The following is a 16,611-nucleotide window of genomic DNA, read 5'->3' on the forward strand; positions in this document are numbered from 1 at the left end:
TGAGTGATAAAAATTTCTGTCCATAGTACTTGACCATCTTACCATTAGTGGTGTCCCCAGGAATTACTGAAATTTCTGAATGACTAAAAATATATTTGCTACTCCAAATATTAAATTATAGGCTGACCTACAGCAGGCAACTGTTACAAGCTCTATTCAGAGACTTTTTAGGTTTCTAAGAAGCACCTGACACTTCTATAGGATGACAAATAGCCTTTATCTTAAAGACTGATATACCTAGTGTTTTAAAAAGTGTGTTTGCTGTCTTTCACAGCAGTAATACTAGATTAGTCCCCCAAGGCCTACAAATACTCACCTGCTGCCAGGATGGCACAAATGTAATATTTGCACAAGAATTCACTGGTTGCTAATGTAAGAAACAGGTGACATTTGCTTCTTCCTCAGCAGCCAGGCATTATTACTTTACCGTCTGTGGGCTTCAACAACGTGCAAAATCACTTAAACCCTTTGTGTTTAATGGTACTTATCAAGGTTATGACCAAGCAGTGCCAGGATTCAGCCATTAGTGCTATAATTCAGCATTGATTTTGGGGCAGAGGTCTCTGCTGCCCAGTGCTACACTCACTGCTCCTTCAGGAGCACATTCCTGAAATTGAAAGGTAATCAGCTAAATGCTAATGCCTTAGAAAAGTAGCAGGCAAGCAGGGAAAGACAGGAGGATAAAAGGCAGTGAAGCCAAACACACCGTGTGTGCATTCTATACATGCAGTCTGTAAGGTTATTAGTTGCATGGTCTCCCTCAGTCCAGAAAGCATAAATACATATGTGTTGTCAAAATGTATGACAAATTTGAGTAAAACAGACTCCGCACATTAGCATTAGGATTGTTCTGTCTGCGAGCAGAGAAAACACATGGAAACCAAGGAACAGCAGAGGGCAACCACTCTTGGGACTCCAAGCCCTGCGCTGCCCGTTGCCTCACCAAAGGGATTGGGCGTAACCTGCTGTGACAAGAAGACAGTGGAGACATGGAAGTCACGAGAAGTGTTGGTGAGATTGTCACTTTGGGAAACCCCCTTTTTCTCCCCTTTTCACAAAGTGTTTACAAGCTTGTGTTCTTTGGTTCCCAATACCCAAATCGGTAATTAAACGGTTTCAGTTCTGAAAGTCAAGTCTGCTTTGGTCACAACAATAACGAGTGAGGGATTTGCCTGTCTTTTGACCAATGAGTTTACTCGCTCTACCCCTTTTCACTCACCCTGCTGTGGGTGTTGGTGCAGGCAGGTCCGACCCATCACAACAGCCATAGCTAGAGACTGACTCTTAAAAGAATAGGAGTGTCTAAAATGCCTTTAATTCAATATTTTCTAATCTCCATCCTATGGGATAGAGCTATAAGCATGGCAGTGCATGAGTGCTGTTTGTCAGCACTGTCACAACTGTGAAAAGGATGCTGGCGGGCAAAGCTGAGCTGTATGTAATGCAGGTACTGCTTGTTCCAAAGAGTTCAGTGCCTAAGCAGAGATGCCTGCTCTGCCTAAGCCAAGAGCAGCCCAAAGGGAGTCCATTCTTTTAAGGGCTGTTTCATCATAAAGACAAGCTACAAAGTACCATAGAGAAATAATAAAATCATACGAAGATGGTGTTTAAGTAGCTCATATTTCTGTGATAATGAAAGCCCCAGTCTGGGTGTTTTGACCCAGTCAAGCTGCCATAACCCACTAAACTGCAACCAGTCTAAAGAGAACCACCTCCTTAAAAAGAGAGCTGTTCACAGTCTTCAGCCTTTATCACTAAATACTCCAGAAGATGAGGATAAGGAATAACTTACGTGTGAACCTGCCTCAGATACAAGATTTGGAGATATACAGTGTCTAGCCACAGGGTCCTATCCTGAGCAATACTACAACTAAGCATCAGTTACTGATGCATGAGGAATTTAAAAGTGCCTGTTTCCAAGCAGTGAAATGTACAATTCCCTGCTGATTTTCATAAAGCACAAGTAGCCTTATGCTCTAGGAATGATAACCAGCCCAACTGCAGGAGGATTTCAGCACTAAGCTATGAAAAGGATAACTCCCTCCTCCCTCACATTACAGTACACAAATGGCAGCCAAGTAAGCAATATTTGAGAATTGTTTCCACCAGTGTCCTACAGCCCAGACTGAGTTACTTTGGAGATGTTTCTGTCCTAATTTCATGTTTTACATCTTGTTCTACCCCAGGTTTGCAGAATGACTTTGGCCACCTTGTCTCTTTCTCATCTCACTTTACAGATGAAGAAAAGCACTTGTGTGAAGTACTAATGTTTGTAAATGTTATGACAGGACGATTTAAAAAGTTTTCTAAGTACTAGCTGAGGGAAGGAAATGTGAGGAGAGCAAAGAAAGGAGAGAAGGAAAACAAGCAAGGGTAGAAGCAGCATCACAGAGCTGGGGAAATGCTTTTCGCCAGCTGTTCCCCGTTATTTCCTTTGTGCATGCTTCACAACAACATGTCCCTCTACCAATAAAGAAGTTCTGTCTTCCTAAACAACAAACAATTAAATTAGCTACCCTGAAATAAGTCTTCGGGCGAGAATGCTTAAGGTCCTGCATCACTGTTTCCTCCCGCCGCCCAGCCCGCAGCCCCTCCACTTGCGTGCAGGCCAAGTTTTGACAGATGTCAGATGCACATGTGCACATATTTTATAGCCACCACATATTGGATCGTACTACAGAAAGAACAGAAGAGCTGTTTATGTATTATTAAGCCGTGCAAAAGTGGGAAAAACCAATTCTAAGATCTCACAAGAAAAGGACAAAATTTAAGTGAGATCCACAAATGTTAAATTAGCAAGATGGCTTTTCCAAGTCTTTGAGCTTTGCTGCAAGTGATCAGATAACTTGTCTCATTCTGCTGCTACCAGCTTCATCCAGGAAAATTATATAATTCCCTAATTCTCAATATTTGTGTCTCTTGTCTGTACCATCTCCACAATACGCATGCAGTTTCTGTGAAAGGAAGAGTTCTGTTCTAGTATTGAAAATCAGGCATTTACAGTAAGCTACTTTGAATCTTGTAGCTATTATTAATGTTAGCCTGTTTTCTACTTCATTGGTCATGGACAGAAGTCTGTAGACATGCTCTAGTGTTTAGTTCAATTCAGCACATTTTATGGTACCATTCACACGATTTTCCTCAAAATGTCATGGATTTGGAACAAAGAAGGAAAGACTCTCCTGCCCCCTCAGTTTCCTGAGCCTGAACATCCCACTCTAAGTTGTGTGGTGAAACTGCCTCTGAACACCACCCTTGCTTGCTGTGAAGAGACACACACTGCACTGCCAGGGCTTGTCTTGAGCCACATCTTTCCTTTCTCAAAAGAATTTAAATAATCTACTATCCAGCTTCCTCTTTTTTCAAACCATGCCTGTTCCTGGCCTACCAGTTTTACTGCCTTTTCTATTTGTTCAATTTTTCTTACATAGGTGTGCCCCTTCCTGCCCATCTTCCCCAGTACTTTGCATGATCCTGCATAATAATGATTTTGACATTTCTACTTTTCCATTAGTTATACCAAACATTCTTAGACTCACATATCTTGGAGCAGTCCTTCTAGTAAATTGTTGTAATTAAAGTAGGTAATTCTTCAACATTTTTCCCCATAACTGCACTTCAGGCACTTTTTCCAAGATGGACCTGTCAGACATCTATTTAGACAGAGTATCATTTTCTCTAACAGCCTGGAAAATGTCATGAGACTGATGACAATATCTTGGGACCTAGTGAGATGTGATCCTTGCCAAAAGCAAACTGAAAGTCAGAGAAAGGTTAAATGCTCAACCTGGAGCACAATGAGTTAACATGATACACATCCTTGTGAGAGAACTTGTTGAAGAACTTTCAGATATCTGATGCGGAGATCAGAACAGTAAGTGAGTGAGCACAGTTATGCTGGGGAAGACTGAGGGGTCTGCTAATGCCTAGTGAGCAATCCCAAACCTGATCCTCTTGTGCCCCTGCTCAGCCAGTCAGCTGCTAATAAGAAAACAGAGCACCTTTGTTGCTGTCACATCTGATGCGCAGGTCCCTGTCCCAGGCACTAGTCTGATGTCCAGAGCAGTGTCCCCACTCAGCATACCAATGTCCCCACGTCTCTTTGAAGGAGAAGGGCCGTGCTGTGCTCTGTGCACGGCCTCGCAGCTGGGGATAGAGTTACAATGAACTCTTGTCTTCAGCCTTGCCAACACTGGGGCTGATTTTCCTTCAGACGAAAAGAGCTGGAAAGCCTTCACACATGCAGCCTTCAGAGGAGGAAGGCTAAAGTGAGCTCAGAAACTGTTTCTAAAATGGGAAAACTCATTTTATTGCCAAACTGCAAAGTGGAACTGACTGATGTGGACTCTGAGTGCAAACCTGCAGTACTGTGGAGCTCTGTCCTTCATGTCCTCTACCATGCTCGGGTGGTGGGAACTTCAGGCAGCTGTGAGTAGAAGATGATGACCAGGCAGCTCAGGTTTTCTACACTGCCCAATGAAGGTGGCATAGGCAGGGTGTGATTGTTTCAGTCCATCTAGCAATGGATGGTGATAGAAGGCAAGACTCAGCACTGCAGATTGCAGCATCTGTGAGGCCTCTGGTCTGTTGCTGTCTCTTCACTGAGAGCATTACCCATGCTCTAGTACCCTCACCGTGGTGCTGGTCAAGCTCAGGAGTGCAGAAGAAGTTAGCAGGAATGAGGATCTCCCTGGGCCTGCCTGTCTTCAGAGACTGAGTGAGGAAAATTTACCATTGCCTGGGGTAGCAAGTTAAGGGGCATCCATTTACTGCATTTTCTTTTTACTGCTTTTCTTTCACAGGTATAAAGATCTAGTCCTCCCCACTGGAGGAGGAGAGGAGAGGACATTTTGCCTGCGGGTTACAGACGCACAGGCTGCCCTCTGCTCTTGCAGTGCTTCAGCACACGTCATTAGCATCAGACCAAGCCCTGAAAAACATCTGGCCCTCACAGCAGACCTTGCTGCAAGGTGAACGACCTCAAAATGGCTCCAGCTAGAAAGAGGGAAACCCTTTACGCAAGAGTGGCAAATGAAGAGTAGTCCTGAAACTGTGCCTAGAGAAAAGCCCACCTGTTCTGCAGACCATCTTTTCCTGCCGTCTTGAAAAAGAGACCCTGGACTGCTGTCAGAGTTAGGAGTACACTCAAGAGGAACTTATAAATTCTTCATTCCTTCAAACTGAGTATCAGTTTCAAGTCTGTGATCCCAGCTTTGCATATTGACAGATTCACAATGTGTCCTCATTTCATATTTTCTGGAATGTCATGGAAGCTGTAGGTATTATACCGTGCACACTGAGAGCTTAGTGACAGGCGATGTGGCTTTCATTATCCCTGCTGAAATGACAACACAGCTGCTTCCTGTGTGTGACAAATGGACTTCTTTCAGGCGGGGGTGGGGTTAAAAGAGGTGATTTGGAGATACTGGCCAACTGCACAAACTTTACAACATCTGGGTAAAGTCAAGCAAATCAGCTGGATTTGGCTAAGGAGAAGGGCTGTGCAGCTTGAATGTTGCAGCAGGGGTATCTGCCTTCTGCAGGGTGGTTGAGCCTAAACTACAGTTCAGCAAGCTCCTGTATCCCTTTAAGATTTTCCTTTCACTCCCTAAGTGCCAGATATGTTTTCAAGATTGAAACAATTCAGTATCCTATCCTCCCTCGCAGGGGGAACTGCGTGTCTATTTTGCCATGCACACATACCCATTTACTAAAGGGAGGTATTTTGAGTCAAGTCAGTGACAGAGCCTGGATTTAATTAAGATGTCAGTGCAATGAATCAATCCAAAAGAAAGCATTGCCAGAAAATACAAATCTTTCCTCCCACTCCCCCTCAGCAAGAGGTTGCAATATGTGGACTTACCGTGGCAGCCCCAGCCACATAACCCAGGATGGTGACCACTCACTGCTCTCGGAGGTCACCGGTGTGTCCTCAGGGGGTGGTAGGTGACCCCGCTCCTCCTGGGCTTCACATGCTCTCATCTCCAGGGCTTTGAGCACCACTGAGGTGTTGGTGTTCTTCAGCAGGGCGACGGCCTCACTCCGGCTGACTCCCGTCAGATCAATGCCGTTCACGTTCAGGAGGATGTCACCTGGGACCAATAAAGCGGATGATAAAAAACCCTGCAAGTGTTTCCAGGATCCCCTCCCCACCTCCACAAACAAGTGAGTCAAATCCATGGCCAAGAACCGGCTGCCTGACGAGGCTTTTTGTTATTCCTATCGTTTAACGAAGCATATGCTAGTAAACATGCCACAGGCAGGAGGGAAGATTCCTGTACACAGAAACTTTGCGTGGCTGGACAGAGGATTTGTCCTGGTTTCTTTCCACGTCATGTCCTGCATCAGGAGCTGAACAAACAGCTGGGGTCCTGCTGTACCAACAAGCTGGTGGTTGGTACTGGTGCCTACTACTGGTCTGTGTCTCTCGAGTCCACTTCCAGCTAACAACATTTGTACTCAACCCAAGCTTAAAACCCGACAGCTCAGTGATGTTTTTTCTCCCAGCTCTCCCTTAGCTGAGGACTACCACTCCAACTGACTTTTCCTAGTTTGCTTTGTGGAATAACATTATTTTCACATCAATGCCTGTTTGAATGGCTGCAAGCCAAACCATTTTTCTGTGTGCCTTATTTATAATATAGGCACAGCAGCCAGAGAGAAAAAATGCAAAGATGACCTCAATTACTACAGGAAGAACAATAAAGACATCACTAATGTCATGCAAGCAGCCACATTGCCAAGTGCTCTGCAACCCTTCATAGCAGGCTCCCATGCCAGGGCTTTCCTGGGCACCCTCAGTGCTTAGCCTGGATGCCTCTGTAGGCAGGGATGTATCAGTGGCAGTCCAGGCACTGCAAATGAACATTAACCTCTTCTTGTTGTCTGTCCCCCCAGTGAGAAGGACAACAGCCTAAGAGCTGCTCTAAATCAGAGGCCTGCGGTGCTATATAACATCACATATTCATTTATTTCTAATTTTATCAAAATAACTAGCCTGAGTTTTCGATGCTGGTGCATGATGAATATTTTCTATAAAGTGTATCCCACTGAGAGGCAGTCATCTCCCAGCAGAAGGAAAGGAGAAACCTGCTGTTTTGCTCCTGTTGTGTTCTCACATGGATTTCATTGAGCAGACTCAAAGAGGAAGTTCCCATGTGTGCCAATGCTGGGCACTGAGACCCAGGTTCCTGGGGGCTGACTTGATTGCAGCTATTCTGCCCCATTTTTGGGTGCCTTCACTTCCCTCAAACTCAGGATTTCCCTCTAGCTTCCAGGCAGTGACTGGACTCAAGGAGAATATAGGGGATGAAGGGTAGGTGAGCTGTGTCGTTGCTGGATGCAGGCTACTGAGGGACTTGGCTCTTGAGGATGTAACATCCTGAAACCTGAGAGTTTCATCTTTCTTTGCTGCCCAGCTATTACTACAACACCAACTGATAAAATATGGTCCTCATGTTGCTCTGAAAGCTTATTCATGCAGAAGGGGAGAAGCTATTATCTTTATTCTGTTACATCAGCAGCTAAATGGGGTTAGGAAGCCAATATTTCCAGACACGAGGTTGAGCCACAAGGCACTAATATGGCTTCATATATAATGGGAATTTTGATCCTGTGTATTTCATTCAAATTCATGAATGCAATGACAAATATGCAAAAAAATTACTTTGAAAACACATGAAGGTCGCACAATGAATATATCAGGAATTAGGAGATGGTGGGGCAAGCAAATTTTTCTGTGAAAAGCTATTTATCTTTTTTTTCTACCAGAATATTCCTATATCCTACTTCACAGAGATATGCATATTATGCCTGCATAATTATGCCTTTTCTGGTAGCTGACTTGAGGCTCTCTAATCCGACACATCCCAAAATCTATAGGACTGCTGAAGATGTCAGTGTGAAGCTCTTTCACTATTCCACAGTTTTCAAAAGAAGCTCTTGATTTAAAGCAGGCTTTCAAAATGCCCCCTTTTTACCTGTTTTTATCCTGCTGTCTCTGCTGATCACTCCTCCAGGTTCCACACTTATCACATAGATAGGCAAATCCCATTCCCGGTTAGATGCTCCACCTGCCACAGTCATTCCCAGTGATTCTGTGTGATCTTTCCGGACAGCCACCACCTTCTCATGACAAGTGACAGTGTGAAGGGTGCTCTGTGATGGAGAAAATAGCAACAAGAAACACATTTTGTGGGCATGGTAGCCTCCCTGACAGCTTTGGCATTCTCCATCAAAACAAATATCCATGGAAGTAACACCAAGACACTTCCCAGCCATCTGGCCTGATGGCTGGCAGGACTCCCTCAGGAGCTTAAGCATCTGCAGTCAGAGCTACTACCAAGATAACTGTGCTTTAATAGTCAAAGTCAGACACTGCTCCCATGAAAACCAGAGTTGTTTCAGTGCTGAGGCTAATAGAATCAGGTCCTTGAAATGCAAATGAGGAATTTGATTTTAAAAGAAAAAAAGTTCTTGATAATGATATCACTAGTGGTCATCATATCTTTGACTATCAGGTTATGCTTCTAGCTTGCTGCTTGCAGTCTGAGTATCCTCTGTATAGTTAGTGAGAAGTAGTCTTCTTGGGTTTGAGGAATGAAACCATTGGGGACATATTAGAAGAGACATATTTCATTTGATCTTCCAGATATCTGTGTTTCTGTGTAAGTTATGGGTGGAAATACACTTGAATAATAAGTGTTTCAGTTCAGGAAAAGAGAAGGACATTTACAGTGAAAAGACAGCAGTTTCCAGAGTGCTCTTAGTGCTTCTGTTTGAAGGGTCAATTTGGGACAGTCATCCTTATATTTCTGCCCCTGTACAGGAAAAATTAAATACACACAGCTGGACATGCAATAACTAGTGCATGAGTGAGGGTGCAACAAATTCACAGGTGCCTTCAGGATGGAGAACCACTGCAATGCAAGCTCCAACAAAACCTGTGAACTGAATGTCATGTTTACCATGCACTCAGTTCTTGCAGAGGAGTTTGACAGGCAAATAAATCTGGACTTAAATGTTAATTGCTTTGCTTTCCTTAAGTATTTCATGAGCAATGCTCCTGACATTAACTCCTGACAACCCCAACCCCTCTTGCAGGAACAGCATTATCCACTCAGGCTCATATACAACACCACGCTCCTAAATACATTTCAAACGTGTATTTAAAACACTCCTTCACAAATGTGACCTCACATTCTTAATATGCAAAAATAATCTATAAAACTCATTTAAAGCCACATTAATCTCTTTTTTAGAAATCTGACATCTCACAAAGACATTTCACATTGGTTCCTGGGCCAGCAGCATGGAAAGTGGAGCAGATGAATCCACAACATCTCCCTAGGTGACAATGATGGGACAAAGGGAGACTTTGGCAAGAATTTTTTCCATGGGAGTAGGGCAGACTATATCTTTGATTTGTGCTTTTTTTTAAAGGTATGTTTGGTGGAACTAACTCCACAACAAGATTTCTGTGATGCAATGTTAACAAAACACAGGAAGCTTAGCAAAGTACTTCTCTGTGCTTGAGCAGATGAACAGTAGCTGCCACAGAGCTCCAGAAGCAAAAAGGTAAAGAGCTTGGTGGAAAGAAGAATTGTCTCAGTCTCTGAGAGAAAACCAAACAACACAGTTGTTTGGACATGTTAGATGTGGTCCATGCAGAACATAGGCACTATGTCAGAGAAATTTGGCTTAGGGCTTGCAAACAAACTTATGAATTTCTGAAGATTTTAAAACCTTCAGTAAACATTCTGTTCCAGATACATTTTATGTTCTGATCCAGATAATTTTAACCTTTCGCCTTTGCCTTTAAGGTATAAATATTTTAAACATAGTAGTTCTATCTTTAAACTTAATGTTTCATCCATGTTTTCCAAAAATATCCTTTTTCCCTTCAAAAGGAATGGTTTTCCATCAGGAAAAGGCCACTTTTTGAAACATGTGGGCACTACTAATATTCCAAAAATTGGGATCTGAAATTTTGTAGCAAAACATGAAATTGGGATTCTATTTGTCGCTCTGAGTGAGAGAGCAGTCCTGTTATTTATGCAGCATACATCCCGTCTCAGACAACAAAAGCATCAGAGCATTAGCCGGTTTATCAGTATTTTTTTGAGGAATCAGCACAGAGAGAAAAGATTTCAAAGTACTGCTTGGGAGCAAATTGTCCTGCTACATTTCAGTGAAGAATTATAGAAGTACCAGTACTTGTATGCTGAACCACAAAGGACCAATTTTCTTTTGAAGCTACTCTTTCCCATGTCATTTTTTATATGGCTGCAGACAGAAAGGATTTGGGGTGACTTGACTGAGACAAAGGCAGTGATGAAAGGAAAGTAAAACCTTTTTTAGTAAACACATGTAGAACTTGCTTGGAGGTATAATCGATAGCAAGTAAACCAGTTAAAAGGCAGTGTTTATCAGTGACTGCATTTCAGTGCATTCTCTTCTAAACAATTGTCCTTCTCTGTCATTTTGAAGTGACCTTGGAGGTCAGGAAAAGAAAAACATAACAGTTCATCTCCTCCTCTTTTTATTTTTTCCTCCTTTTCTGTATATTTACTGGAAAATAAATATTTACAGCAGATTATCACAACATCAAAGCCATGACACGTGTCTTGCAGGCAAAAAACATTGCTGTGTCTGTTTGGAAAATGTACTTCACCTGAAGGTTAACCTGCTCATATGGTCAGGAAACATTGCCTGCTCCAGCAACATTTTCTTTGCTCTAAGTACTAGACAATTAATTTGAAAGAAATAAGAAAACAGTTCCAATTAAAAACAAGTGCTATTTAATTAATGGCAAAGCTCCTAGTGAGTTCAAAGGAATTTAATCAGGCCTGTTTATGCACTGCAGCCTGGCTTCACAACCTCAGCTGCACAAAAAGTGTTTGTGACATCTCTTCTCTGAATGCAGGCAGCAGCCAGAACAGTTTGGGCTGTGCTTCCCCAATCTCTGTACAAAGGAAAACAGATCCATGAGACCCTGGGCAGGACCAACCTCTTGGCACACCATACACCTGGCACTGCTGCCACCAGAGGAGGACACGGTCACAAGAGATCATCCTCTTCTTATCCAGAGCCTTGTGGGCAACATGGCTGGTTGCCACTGGCCTGAAAGAGGGACACCTCCCCACGCTGAACAGACGGAGGTTGGCTGTCCTGAGGCCAAGAGCTTGGCCCAAAGTGGCTCCTGAGCCACTGCACGAGCCAGATGGCTGCTGGGAGCTAGAGTTTATTCTTAATGCTGAATACAGCCATGGTTGAGAGCAGATTTCAGCCCATGTATACATACATGCTCTAGAGTGAGAGCAGTTTCACTCAAAGAGAGCACTCCTGACCATCTAATATCACTTTCCTCAGTAAGCTTAGGGGACAAAAAAAAGCCTTAAAATTAGCCAGAAATCAAGGCAGCTAGCAATCCTCTATTAATCAGATATAATAAAGCAATCCCAGAGATAGCAGTAGGTAGCAGACTCATCAGACCACACACATAGGAGGCTCCCCTGACAGTGAGGTCCAGCCAACAAGCATTACCTTGGTTTTTGGGCAGGAGCATGTGCTGCATTGGGACACTGTACAGGCCCTAGGCTTGCAAGCAGTACTCCTGCAGTAACGCCTACTTAAAATAAATAATATTGTTAAATCTTTCAAAGCCTGTTTAAAAATCTTGAATTGCAAATTATGTTCAGTTAAACCTTCAGCAAAATATCATGAAATATTTAAACTGACACAATCATGCCCTGTAAAAGGGCAACTAACACTCCAGTAATGTTTGCATCAGACCAAAAGTCTACAGGGCCTGAAGCTCATGGTGTCTACTGGCTGTACTGATCTGCTGATCTACTGCCAGAGCATTTTCTCTGATAGAAGCCCTCTACTATGTACACACAAAGCTAAAGGCAGGTAGGAACAGCTCCGAATTTTCTTCTTTTGGCTGTGATCTCCCCTAGAAAGTACCCAAATGGTGGCATTGGACAGAAGCCCACAGCAGTACACCCACTCATGTGCTTATGCAGTACTCCTCTCTTGCAGAAAACTGGAAATCCCCCCAAAAGCTGTGGCCTATGCAACAAGAGATGATTCATTAGTCTTTATAGCACTTGCTCATTAAAGGACTGTTATGAAGCCAACACTGTGCTTTCAATCTCACAGCTACCCAAAATATTGTGAGACTTACCAAGAACTCCCATCCGACATCTCTTGGTACAGGAAGAGAAAAGGAGGATCTCAGGGCAGAGAGAGACAAGCTGTATTCCCAAATAATCCCATGTGGTATCAATTAATTATTCAGACCAACATGGTAGAGTTAGCAGGTGCTTGAATCTTCCCCAGGAAGCATTTAGTAGCAACACAAGCTAATTGCTGTCCTACACATATCTTCCTAAGGAAATCATTGCTTCAGTAGAAAGTCGTGCCTTGCAGATGCATGATTCATTGGGCACTATTGCTACTTGGTATTAGCTACTGAACACTGACCGTTTGCTGCTTTAACTCCTGCTAATCTGATCCCACCTAATAAGAGCTGTGATTGTGACTTTGTGGAAAAGGAAAACTAAAAATACGTAAATATATACTAGCATTTTTAACACATAAAACCACTGAATAATGTACTTTTAAAAGACCTGCAAAAATGGGTGTATTTTAACATTTGTAAAATCCAGAGGTAGACTTGTCTCCTGGCTGACAGCTGTGCACCAGATATTTGGTCCAGAGGTCCCTTTAAGGACACAACTGGCTATCCATCAAGCAGGATGAACTTAAGCCCTGCCTGCACACCTCCCTGATACACCCCTGGCACCAGTGGCCAGGGTCAAACTTGCATGGGTTTGCATAAGTAGTGACACTCAGGGTGATTAAGGTAAATTATCCACACATGTGGCTTCAAATTTAGCGAAATAAACAAATTCAGTTCCTGCAAGGGCATGCCTTGCTCTGTCTAAAGTGGAAAGAATAACACTAAGCAAGGTCAGAAAACATATTTTCAAAACTCTAGCTGCATTGGTTCCTACTTAAAACCTCGTACGTTTGAGCATCAGCACCTCTCTGCCTTATGCAAAGAGAACACTGCGAGTCTAGATGCACTAAACACACACTCTGACCAGGTAGACAGGGACAGCTGGGGCACAGTTTGGTAACCACAGCCTTATCTGGGCCAGATGGCTGCTGTGTGCTGTGTCCCTGGGCTGGGTGCTGCACACCAGCAGCCCTTGCAGACCCCACACCATGCAAGTTCCAGGTGCTGCCAGAGCAGACCAAGCATGCTTCGGGTCTAAAGCTCCACAGAAAGTCCTTGTGCTCTCAGCAGCCAGGGCATTTTAATAAATGAGCAACAGCCTAATGATGACCATAATTTTAAGTAGGTTATGGGAATCTTTCAGGCCAGCATGTGAAAGCTTTTTGTCTGAAGATTATGCTACAGGTGGAAAAACTTCAGAAATTTTTTATTTTTTGTTGGAGCACATTGTCCTCTGCAGATTCCCACTGCTGGTCAGATCTGTGGCCATGGCCAGGATACTGTGTGCACATCAGCACCCTCCCCAGCACTGTCCATTGCCTTCTCTTTCCCTCCCCATGCCAGGCAGAGTCAGGGCAGAACCAGTGGATAAATAATAACGAGCAGCACAGCTTCTGTGTTTCCATTGCCAAGTAAGACATGCTTTTTCTGGTGACAGAAGCCAGAGATAACACCCTTAGACACGAAACACTAGGTGCCCTCCCATTCCCCTGTCCCATGGATGGCAGAGAAACTACACAAGTGCCCTCACCTTGCCAGGGTTGCATCTCTCGGCGGGACAAGGCTGCGAGCTGCCAGCACTGGAACTCCAGCCCGTCTCCTGCAGGAGGTCGGGGGGCTGCTGCCTGGTCTGCCGCGACACCACGAAGTGAACCTGCTTCTCGCTGGCCTGTGGGAGGAGGTACAGTGTGAATCCCACGGCCCCAGTGCAACAAACCCCTGCACCTCAGCCCCAGAGTGTCTGTGAGATGCAGGAACCACTTAAACATTGCTTGGATTTCCCATTAATGAGGTTGCTATGACATAAAGCAGTAGCATCAGTTCAGGTCAATGAAATCCATAAAAGTTTACTGCCAGCTACTTAATATTCCTCTTCAAAATTTGGTGTTAACTCTAAAAAATCCTTTCTACCTGCCTCAAATTTCTGGAGGCAGTGATCCACCACAGTGAGTTCTGATCAGCTCTCATCTACACCTATGTATACCACTGCAAAGCAGCAATTTGCCTACCACGGTAGAGAGACAGGCAGACTGCCAGAGCTGTTGCTGCCCAATGGATGGGAAAGCTGAAAAAGACACAATTAACCCTGAAACCAGGGATGTGCTTAGGCCTTGCCCAATGAAAGTGGGGAATAAACAATGTAATTAAGTCCACCTGCATGCAATGAGCATGACAAATGTAAGGAAGCTTAAAGAAAGGGAGAAAAGGTATTTTCTTTAGTGAAATAAAATCCTAACTGCAGCAGAGCGCAGAGAAAGAGGGTAGGCACAAGAAAGCACACAGGGTAATGCATTTTAGGATGGGAAAGCAGCTCACAAACTCTCGCTCTAGGAAGAGCAGCTTCAAAGCAAATAAGCTCAAAGAATTTCTAGGCCTTTTTTCATAGTGCAGTCAGAATATCTGTGTGCCTGAGAGATGCTGCAATGCTTCTACTGAGGTTATGTTTGTTTGTTATTTTCAAGGGGCTCCGTGTGTGTTTGCCTGATATTAGCATTAATTCTGTGTACAGGTGGGGTTTTTTTCTGTTTTATTGAATGAGCACAGTTTCCCTAGAAGCAAATAGCTTCATTTGCCCCTCAGTGAGGCTCATATGAATCTGTTCAAGACAACAGTGATGCAAAGATAAAGCTGAGAGGGAGTGGAGTTTACCTGGATAAATCATAGATGCCTGCCATAAACCAACATACTGAACTGAAATGAAGAACAGTGTAGCAATAACCTCAGTGCTGTAGAAGCATACTCAGAAGATGTAAAAATTAATCCTCTAATCTCCTTCTCACTAGGCTAAAGACCTTGCTGTTGTGCTAGGAAGGAGGGGCTCTTGATGCCCAGTCTGCAGAGGCACTCCTGCCTGCCTGCTCTCAGGTTATACCGGAGGAACTGCTCAGTGTCTAGCGTGAAGCCCCCCACAAACACATCTGGAGCCTGATGCCCTGGGCTGCTGTTGCGATGCTTGGTGGTACCACAGCCCCTGGGGCTGCCGACGTCCTGGCTCACTTGCTGGCACTGCTCACTGGGGAGAAGCTCCAAGGAGAGCTGGCATTGACAAAGCAACTGAAAACCAAACCCAGACCCAGTTGCGCTATTGAAATCAAAACTTCCACAGACAATTAACAGAAGCCACAGGAAGCTTCTGGGAATTTTGTTTTTATAGCTTGGTTTGTCCTTTCTGGAGCTGAATTCAATAGCTGTAGCTGAGAGTTTTAAAAAAGCTTTGGAAAAATGTCATTTTAGTTAAGAAAAAGCAACTTACCTCTCCTAAACCTCCAACTTCAAGCTTGAAATATACATGTTCAAGCCATGCTATTTTCAGTGAAGTAAAAAAAGTGCATATCTTTGTTACTTTCCCAATATCTTGGGGTATGCTATTTTTTTGATAGAAACTCAAATCTTCACAGCTTCATAATATATAATTTAGTGCATACACACATATTTCAAAATAACTTTCTAGGCATTTTTAACAGATCTAGTTTTATGGAATATTAATTCATGGGCTCTGGACTCAACTGGTACCCAAAAGCTGAATTCTGTGTGTTGGGAGATAGGAAACCACCCTGGTCCCTAGTTTGTAATATGACTGAGGTGGAACTGAACAACATGAGATTAAACCTCCCAAGGGCATGTGGCCCTATAAAAATACAGTTTTCTCTAAAATGAACAGTTTCAACTTAACACAACTTCTTTTTGAAATTTATCTGTTGCCACATGGTAAGCCTCAAAGCTGGTTATTTAGAGAAAGGTTGTAAAGCATGATTAATTCTCACAGAACAACTAGCAAAAGTTCAACAAGAGTCTCTGTTGCAATGGCACATTTGTCTACGGGCCAGTCAAGCTGACTAGTTTCTCAGAAGTCAGAGTGGTTTAGAAAGTTATCCAAACAAGAAGAACAGCTTTTGTATTTACATACGTATGAAAACCCATTAATGTTTCTACCGATCAGATTATTTACTGCTGATTTGTTCTAATCTCTCCCTCCCTCTTACCGGTGGCTTTTCCCACAATTCTTTCTCTATTTTATGCTGAAGTGAAAATTAAAGAAAGGAGGTGAGCTTTGATACCAAGTGCAAGTAAGAGCTGAAACGCTCTTTTTTTTTTTTTAAGAATTAAAATCTGTTACAGCCAAGGCAAATCAAGCAGGAAGGCAGAGACACAGTGGCAACTTCTGAGCATCTAGTAGGTAATTGCATCTTAGAAAGGGGCAGCAAGGCTGCTCCTGGCAGAAGCTGCCCCATGTCTCACCGGGATGATGGAGCATGGATATGCTGCACACCACAACCTGCTTGTCAGAGGCAGTTGTTGGGTAGGAGAGCTGCTCATCTGTTCCTAGCAGCTGCTCCGAACTATGGGAGTGGGAGGTGGAGAAGGAG

At 43.5% G+C, this 16,611-nt stretch overlaps 1 protein-coding gene and 1 long non-coding RNA gene across 11 annotated transcripts in view; one reads left to right on the plus strand and one right to left on the minus strand.

Annotated features, from left to right (window-relative positions):
- Positions 1–16,611, minus strand: part of LNX1 (ligand of numb-protein X 1) — a 116,938-nt gene that overhangs the window by 2,758 nt on the left and 97,569 nt on the right. For 9 of the 10 annotated variants that reach the window (XM_068186703.1, XM_068186704.1, XM_068186701.1 and 6 more), the window contains 3 exons: positions 13,776–13,913; positions 7,980–8,157; positions 5,864–6,092 (listed from right to left, as the gene is read on the minus strand). In XM_068186703.1, the coding sequence (XP_068042804.1) occupies positions 5,864–6,092; positions 7,980–8,157; positions 13,776–13,913 (545 nt within the window). Of the gene's footprint in view, positions 1–4,489; positions 5,363–5,863; positions 6,093–7,979; positions 8,158–13,775; positions 13,914–16,611 lie in introns of those variants that run through there. The other variant, XM_068186708.1, reaches the window with a different exon arrangement.
- Positions 14,474–15,442, plus strand: LOC137472072 (uncharacterized). The gene is made up of 2 exons (XR_010998002.1): positions 14,474–14,681; positions 15,028–15,442. It is a non-coding gene; the product is annotated as an uncharacterized lncRNA (long non-coding RNA).

The sequence above is a fragment of the Anomalospiza imberbis genome, chromosome 4 (genome assembly GCF_031753505.1).
Source record: "Anomalospiza imberbis isolate Cuckoo-Finch-1a 21T00152 chromosome 4, ASM3175350v1, whole genome shotgun sequence".
Taxonomy (NCBI): domain Eukaryota; kingdom Metazoa; phylum Chordata; class Aves; order Passeriformes; family Viduidae; genus Anomalospiza; species Anomalospiza imberbis.